This window comes from Saccoglossus kowalevskii, chromosome 9 (genome assembly GCF_978046115.1).
Source record: "Saccoglossus kowalevskii chromosome 9, keSacKowa6.1, whole genome shotgun sequence".
Taxonomy (NCBI): Eukaryota; Metazoa; Hemichordata; class Enteropneusta; family Harrimaniidae; genus Saccoglossus; species Saccoglossus kowalevskii.
Window position 1 is genome coordinate 32431468 of NC_140649.1, and position 9207 is coordinate 32440674.

A 9207-nucleotide genomic window follows, 5' to 3' on the forward strand; every position below is an offset into this window, starting at 1 on the left:
CTATTTATCTCTATGTCCAGGGAAACGCCGCCTGACAATTTAGAAACCATTCATTACTATGAGATGAGATGTCAATAAACGTTATTCCGAAAGTCCATGGTAACTGGATTCACATCACTAACACAACTTATATATTCTGTTTATTAAGTACGGTGGCCACGGGCCTATGATACAAATGTTAAGACAAAGTGGCGGAGAATGTAAATTTAATGTACATCACATCCTACTTATCTAATTGCATTAGACGGACATGGATGGAAATTGGGTTGCCAATAAATAGTTCAGAATATTATTTTTTTCTAAGATTTTGGTAAAACAAACACAACAAATGATAAAACGTTGATAAAATAATATAAACACCATCCTGCAATGGTTTTGAATGAATTTAGTAGTATTTTGTCAGTTCCATTATATAACATGTGCACTGTTCTCTATATTAAACTGTCTTTTCGTTTTCTCTCGTTTATCACATGTAAGCAAGGCACATTAAATATCACATTTAACGATATCCTGCAAATTGACAGCATACATCAAATGCGTCATGCCCTTGTAATGTCACTGATATGCACATTTAGTTTGTTGTCAAATACTAATGAGATTCCCACTAGCAATGTAGTGGTAGTGACTACACCAACCAGATATATTATCTACAAAAGCACAAGCACACAGTGATTCACCTTTTCCGGAGGTTCAGATTAGACGTATCAAAAGTTTGTGCATGAGTAGACCGAGTAAAAGTAGATACTTATCATTGTGACAGATATAAGGTGTTACTATTATCACATTGTGTTTTTGAAGACATATTTGCAAAATATCTCAAGAACTAGCAGCATTGACTATATTTTAGAGCACTGAAATTGAAAACGTCATTAGAGATTGAGAGTTATGGAAAACAATACCAATCATCAAAATATTTAGTAATGGTCAAGTGTATGACGTTAGGTAACTATAATTTCACAGCACTGCAACTTGGTCTTTGGTCTTCAAATGGCGATGGTGACGTTTAGCCCATTTAAGATCTTGTGCGAGCAATGGTTTTGTGATGAGTGACATATCGGCAGAATTTCTATGCCCCAACCCAATTAAATTCACAATTGCTGGTAACTTGTGAAATACTACCAAAACTTTAAAATAAAAATACCAGAATATGTTATGTGTTGTAACTGTTTTTGCAGAAAAGTAGCCTGTCATACTGTGGATTTTATTTGAATGTATTTTATAAACAGTGGGTCTAATGTTTAGCCGTGTTACAGAGCGCACCCCTTATCTTGCTGGGGAAATATAATTTCAAATGTTCACAGTGTAGATTGTTATTTCTGTGCCGCCATATCATTATCAATATGACGCGCGAACGTTCTAACAATTCGATCACGCTTGCAACTCTTTCGAACTAGAACCGCTGCTAGGATCCTGACCAGAACGCGTAATTCCTTATAGTCCTGTAGAAATTGACATGAAAATAGTCAAACCCAGACATTTTGTGTAACGAACATTTTTTTGTTTTAAACTCTTTATACAGGTCTCTCAAAGCTGTAAAAAAAATTCAACCAAAATCAATCTTGAGGAAATATGATATTTCAACCAAAAAAATGACGTAATTGGCGGTTTTGGTTAAAATTCATTAAAACCATGTTTTTGTTAAAATCATTGGTATATATTTATGTTTGTCTTCAAAATATATGTAGTGATTTACCAAACATTTAAATATATAAAAATAGTTATGTTACCATGGTAACTGGTAAAATTTTAGACATAAAATTTCGAAATACTTGTTTTTAAGCATATTTTGTTAGCTTCAAGCATTTCACTGAACTCAGGTTTTAAGAATTGTGTAATTAAGTATAATAAGTAAAAGTAATTCAGTATTGATAAATGTTTATTTTGAAACTTGTATATTACCTGTGTGTGTTGTCTATAAAAATAATTTTGGTTAAAAAGGTAAAACCCACAATCCCATGCAGACAAATTATATGGCGATACGTAACTTCTGACGACGACAGAACGTTTCCTCAGTGTGACTTGGGCTATAATATCCAGTACAGTGAATCGAATTACCGCATAGAACTGGTGAGTGAGTTTGTTTTGTGTTCTTTGACTTGTGAATTTTCTTATGCAATGTTTACTTAATGATCTGCGGCTGGGTATGTTATTTCTGCTTTTGAAATACAACTGATAATATTCTGAGTGTGACGTTGATTATAATCGCCAGTATCAGTACAATGAATCCAAATTACCGCAGAGAACTAGTGAGTTTACCCTCTGACGACAATACTTGTCAGTTGATTTGTTTTGTTGTTGTCAGTTGTTTGTTTTGTGTTCTTATTTTCATGTGCAGACTTGCCTTAATTATCTGCATTTTTGTAAGTTATTTGTCGTTTAGTTGATGTAACAGGATAGGATATAATAATAGTATTTACAATGTGAATTATGTATGGGATTAAACTACGTTTGCATGTGATACCCGCAGTTGCATGTCCATCCATGTCTTGTTTGGTTGCGACAAGCAGTATTTCACATAACCAACAGTCTGTCCATACACAATTTGTCGATCATTTCATGGAGGCCAATAATCACCTAATGAAAGTCTCTTTATTTTTTTCTAGCGTAAATGTGACGATGCTGTTGGGAAATATTATCAGTTTCAACCAAGGTTGAAACTCTTATTCATAAATGATACGTGTGAATACAGGTTTGTATAATATTATACTTTTATCACATAATTCAAATCCGATGTTTACGATTTGTACTATTTAGTGTTTCAAGATATGCATTGAAATATACCAAGCATGTTATATCCTCAATGTTTCTCTTCCTATTGCAGATAAAACAGTATATTGAAGTACAAAACATGGCAACCTCCTCCTATAATAGTTGTGTTGTTTGTGGAGAGTGAGGATGTCAGCGATGGTAGAATCATGCGTGAACAAGGTCTATCCAAACTGACTGAATTATCTAAAAGACGACGGGATAACTTACATGAACATTTATCACACCAAAGTGAATATTTCGTACATTCTAAGTGCTACAAATCGTATACTGCACCTAAGAATATTATCAAAGCAAGCAAGAAAGCAAACTTTGAGTGTAGGGGAAGAGTATCCCCGATTCCGACTTTGCGATCTGTGAATAAACCTTATGACTATTCAACACACTGCCTCATATGTGCTGATGAACTTGACTTCCAGGCTCTTTCACGCCATCCCACACGTCACTCTTACATAAGTAATGTAAAAATGGTGAGCAAAGAGAAGAAATCTAGTATTATTCAGCAGAGTCTTCTCAAGGCCAGTGAAAGAAGAAATGACATGATAGCTGTGAATGTAAAAGCACGAATACAATTTGCAGGAGATATTCGAGCAGTGGATGCCAAGTATCATCGGACATGTATGCAATCTTTAATGTCAGAAAAAAACACTGCCAGCAGTCACACAGTGGTTGAATCAAATGTTCGCAATCTTGATGCATTGATTGATAAAGCGTTTAGAGATTTGTGTGATTTCTTCTGAACAACAAGTACACCAGTTTACACTAGGTGATCTTCGGGAACAATTGGCAATGTATCTGCCACAAGATGTTCCTGCATACAGCACTACTCACATCAAACGACGCCTTAATGAACAGTTTGGACAGAATATAACGATAGCTGAAGTTGAAGGCAGAATAAATGTCGTTACACTCACGGAACGAGCTGTATCAATTCTCCACGAGTCATATACTGATTCAGAAATCCCTGAATGTGTAGAGGAAGAACACATTAGACTTGCAAAATTGATTGCATCCAACATAAATCAAGATTTGCAAAGCATTGATCAGCCAACAGATGTGTACCCCATGCCCATAGAGATAGATGTTGGAAAGCTTGAAGGCGATATCCCTGATTCCCTCCAACACCTAATAACAGGCATGTTTACTGATTCACGTACAGAACAAGCTAAACGTAAAAAGAAGCTCTTGCAAATATCACTATGTCACATAATGATGCATGTAGCTGGGAAACAGACATACTTATCACCCTTGCTTCTATCAGTTGGTCTTTTTATACACCAGTCAACAAGGTCTCGAGTTCTTCTTGATGTGCTTTCTTCTCTTGGATTAAGTGCATAATATGATCAAGTAATGACATTTGAAAAATCTGCAGTCGTCAGTCACTCCATTGACAAGCTTCCTGTAGGCCTTGTTGAACAAAAAAGGGGTGGCGGCTTTTGCCAGTGGGTGGCAGATAACTTCGATTATAATGAAGACACAGTAACTGGCCATAACTCCACACATGTCGTGGGTATCATTACATGCAAAACACCATGCAGTAGTAAACAAGTACTCAGATGTAATTCAATGAAGACATGTTTCAGCAGATGAAATTGTTAAGGCGGGTAATTTTGACGAAATAATACGACCATATAAAACACCACCAAAATCTAACATGTCAGATGTAAAGTTCAGGCCTATCCAGCCTATAGAGGTAAATGTCATCGAATATGAACTTGTGGACACATTATGGCTGTTTTCTAGTCGTCTACACCAACAACCACCAAATTGGCAGGGCTTTATGTCACCAGTGATAGATGGTAACTGCCAGTGCTCAGCTGTGTTATACAACCCAATGATTCCTCTAAAGCCACAATCAAATGAAGCTGTTTATAGCACAATGGTATTTGTACAGTCCCAAGCTATGAAAGCAGGCATGTGTTGTGCAACATTGACATTTGACCAGCCACTATACCTGAAGGCTTACAAGACCAAACAGGAAAATAAACCTGAGTTCAGTCATATCAATTTGCGTCTTGGTGGTTTTCACCAACTGATGTCCTTTCTAGGAGCTGGATGCAAATTGATGGAAGGTATGATTTATGGGCAACTGTGTATGCAAGAAATTCGTTGCCAAAGATGATGGATGGAAAGGTCTATGCTAAGACATTGCGGGCTTATCTATTAACAGATGCTGCTCTACACTTGATATTATTGATGCCACTGGAAGAAAAATCAGGCTCTCTTGAACAGAATGAGATTGGCGCCAACACAACAAATGTCTCACTTCCTGAAGAGCAAGTGGTGAATGATGATACTGCTAATGGTGTTACTGAAGGTAATGCACCAATGAATAATGATGTAGGATGATAACTGATAACAACATATGGTCAACACTGTAAGATTTATACAAAGCTATGTATGTAACACATGACTTGCCAGTTGGTGAAATAGCTTCTTCTGATATGTTATGGGACCTTCACAAACAAGTGTGTGATATGAAGAAGGACAAGGAAAAGTCTCGAACAGGAAAGTTATGGGTTATGTTCATGAATATTGTATCTGTTGTTAGAATGTTCATAAGGGCTGAAAGGACTGGACATTGAAAGCGTCACCTTAAATCTACACATGATATGCTTCCTTATTTTGCTGCAGCAGGACACAATAACTACACAAAGAGTTCTCGTTTATATTTACAAGATTGTCAAGAATTATATATGTCCTTGCCTGTTGAAACCAATGGAAGATGGCCTATTTACTGTGCGTAGAAATAAGTAGCTTTTCTGGAGTGACACATGGTCAGACATGACCATTGAACAGAGCCTAATGAGGTCTGGGAAGACACAAGGAGAACTCATAAACATTACGCACCAAGAATCAGCCAGAACAAAATGGCTTCTTTCTGCACATATAATGGCACAGTACACTGAAGCACTTCGATCACTGACTGGTACTTTTACTGGAACTTGGTCGGAGCAGCATCGTGAATTTCATCCAGGAAACATCCAACGTGATGCTGCAGATCTCGCAAAATTCGAGGCCTTCCTTCTTGAGCACAATCCATTTACTGTTGAAGATGAAGATGAGTTAAGAAATGTTGCAACAGGCTTGATTGCTGATTACCGAGTGAATGTTGATGATTCACTACAAATAGGGCAGAATATCCATGCCAAGCTAACAGGCAAAACAGTTGCAGAAGTCATCATGAAGAAGGTTGACCAAGCTAAAACTTTTGCGGTATTGAGAAAGCTGATTAAGGTTGAAAAGGAAGATATTGCCATGTCATCAGCAGAACTCTACCAACGTCTGTTGTCAGTTGCATATCTGAATGGACTTCCGCAGCCAAGTGTATTTGCACACGAGCTTGCCACTGTTTCTCCAGCTTTTTTCCAAGATGATGGTAGCATGAGGAAGTCATAGAAGTCACAACTGGCTAATTATCTACTCCGGATGGATGATGATATCCTTGTTCAAAGAAATGATGAACCTACTGTGAAGGTGTTTGATGGATGTGCTCTTCTACACTGTATACCCTGGCCAAAGGTTGATGCACTGGATTCAGTATGTGAAGCTTTTGTTTCTGCAGACGATCAGTTGGGGTTCCACTCTACATAATTTTTGATAGTTACGAAATCACTACAACAAAGGATCCTGAGCAGAAGCGTCATCCTCTTCAGCACATATAATATCCAGATGTTGCAGTCAATGTTAAGACACCTGTTCCACAGAATAAGACAGCTTTTCTCTCTAATAAATTCAACAAGCAAAAGCTTATAAAGCTACTTTCTTTATATCTGACAGATGCTGAAGTTGTTGTAAAGCATGCAGGTGATGAAGGGGATGCTGATGTTGTTATTGTTCGCAATGTTGTTGAACTTACGAGAACAAACAATCACGTTGTTGTGATCGCTGATGACATAGATGTGTTGATCCTGCTACTTTATCATTCAAGTATGTCTGCTGACATCTTCATGCAGACGAAACAACATACCATATCTATCAAGATTACAAAAGAAGTTATAGGACTGGAACTTTGTATGTGTCTTTTGTTTGCCCACGCCATGTCTGGTTGTGACACAACATCATCTATCTATGGTCATAGCAAGGTAAAAATAATAAAACTCCTCCAGTCATCACAACAACTACGATCTGATGTACTGGTATTTGGGGATACATCAACACCAATCCAAGAGCTGTGTAATGTTGGAGAGACAATTGTCAAAATATTATACAGTGGAAATATGAAAGCAATAAATGGTATAGATGATATCTTCATGTTATATCTTCAAAGTATACTCCTGTTGAGCGTTTGCCTCCTACAAGCAGAGCCTGCTACTTTCACAGCCTACGTGTGCACAACCAGGTTACTACATGGAAGCATCTTGAAACTTTGTTAAATAAAGAAGATTATGGGTTTAAGTGATGATGATGATGATGATGATGATGATGATGATGATGATGATGATGATGATGATGATGATGATGATGATGACGATGATGATGATGATGATGAATGATGATGATGATGATGATGATGATGATGTCACCCGAGTAGGAAGTGGCGTCACATTGCTCTCACTTTACAAGCCTTTCCGAAGTTTGTAGAACTCGTACACGCTAAAACACAGCGATAGTATACTTGTGAATACAACTACTCTGCATAGGTGAGCTACATTGACATTTTTATTGATTTCCAAAAGAAAAAAATCAACTTTTTTGGCTACCGAGTGCCAACTCAGTGCTGGAAAAAAGCAAGATGGCATCCCAACCCGATGCCGAAGATAGACCAACCCAGTCGCTTGCTGGCCTAACAAGAAAACACGCCATTAAGTGCGAATCAATTGATGGGACTAGGATTGAAATTTACTTAGAAGCTATTACTGGACCTAAAAATATTGTAGCGGCATCAAGAGTAAACGGTTCCATAATTGTTTTTCTTAGCTCAGTCACCTGGGTGAATGACATCTGCACTAGAGGTTTGGAGGTGAGTGGATATTCAATACACGTAGAACCACTAATTAAACCTGCAACAAAGATCGTTGTCTCCGGTGTACCACCGTTTATACCTGACGCGCTTATTCATAATGAATTGTCACGATTTGGTAAAGTTATAAGCACTATTCAATCTATACCACTGGGATGTAAGAACGAGGCCCTAAAACATGTAAAATCTTTCCATTTGTACTACTGATTTCTGACTTACGGGGTGAACTATATGGACAAACGGATATACAATTCAAAGAAAAATGCTACAAAGTTTATTTGTCAGCAGACCAAATGAGATGTTTTAAATGCCAGCAAACAGGTCACATACAACGAAACTGTCCAGACTCACGACAGTCAATTGAAATACCTGACAACAATACTACCATTGACGCCACTGAGCACCCGAACAACAAAACATCTGCCCACGTAGATCAACAGCCAACCAACTGTGTACCAACTTCGAAACCTATGAGCAACAATGAGATAACCAACAAAGTAAACACTGAGCCAATCAACAACAACGAAAGCACACCAAATGACATAACCGATCAGGCTATTATAACACACGAGCCAAATGAACACAACAACACCCCGGACGTACACACCGAAAACGACCAACCTGAAACTGATCAACAACCAATGGATACTAGTATTGACACCGAAAGAGCAACCAACAACAACGACAACACTGACTACAAACAACAACCCACTAGCAACGATACTGATACCCAAAATAACCACCGTGATGATGATGATGACGAAAGAGATAGGGTACTAATCCCTACTCCAACACCCCCTCTACACCGTTCCTTTTCGATTCGCCATTGCCTCCATCACCACCACCCCCTGCCACGCCACCACTGGTAGAGCCTGGGTTTGTACCGGACAGTATCGGCAGTACTCCATACTCGCCGCTTACGACACAGAACATTGCAACTCTATCTGAGAACACAACCCAGGAAACAGACGACAACGAATCAGTAATGTCCGATTTGTCAGAAATATCACAATCTTGCGAAGCATCTATCACATTGATTAAGGAATTTCTGGAAGACGTCAAACATTCAAAAAAGTTCATAGAAAAGTGTATGGAATACAACCCAAACCTCAGAGAACTGTCAAAACAACTAATGAAATACCGATCATCACAGCCACTTATAAAATCACAACAAGCTCGAATCTACAAAATGATCACTAAAATAAGAAGCTACCTGAAATCAACCGGAAGAGCCACCGCAGTCAAGGACAACACGCCACCTTTACAACCAACATGTTAATACACAAAGTTTACATCATATTTTTTAGTCACGTCCATGGCTCTGTCGTGTTTAACCCTAAACGTGCGTTGATGTAGGGACTCACTCAAACGTTTCCAAATCTTTGAGTTTTTAAAACATAACAACACTGCAGACGTCTACCTATTACAAGAAACTCACACGAATCCTAGAGATGAGGCAACTTGGCTGTTGATATGGA

The 9207-nt window shown here is 38.0% G+C and overlaps 2 protein-coding genes across 2 annotated transcripts in view; both read left to right on the forward strand.

The window, feature by feature from the left end:
* Positions 1–1893, forward strand: part of LOC144343172 (ATP-binding cassette sub-family C member 9-like) — a 37389-nt gene extending 35496 nt beyond the window's left edge. The window contains exon 31 of the mRNA XM_085503414.1: positions 21–1893. The gene's annotated coding sequence lies outside the window, so the exon portion shown is untranslated. The remainder of the gene's footprint in view (positions 1–20) is intronic.
* A 3657-nt stretch (positions 1894–5550) lies between these two features.
* On the forward strand, positions 5551–6165 carry LOC102805997 (uncharacterized). The gene has a single exon (XM_006825092.1). The coding sequence runs from the start codon at positions 5551–5553 to the stop codon at positions 6163–6165; it is 615 nt and encodes a 204-aa protein (XP_006825155.1).
* The last annotated feature ends 3042 nt before the right edge of the window (positions 6166–9207 follow it).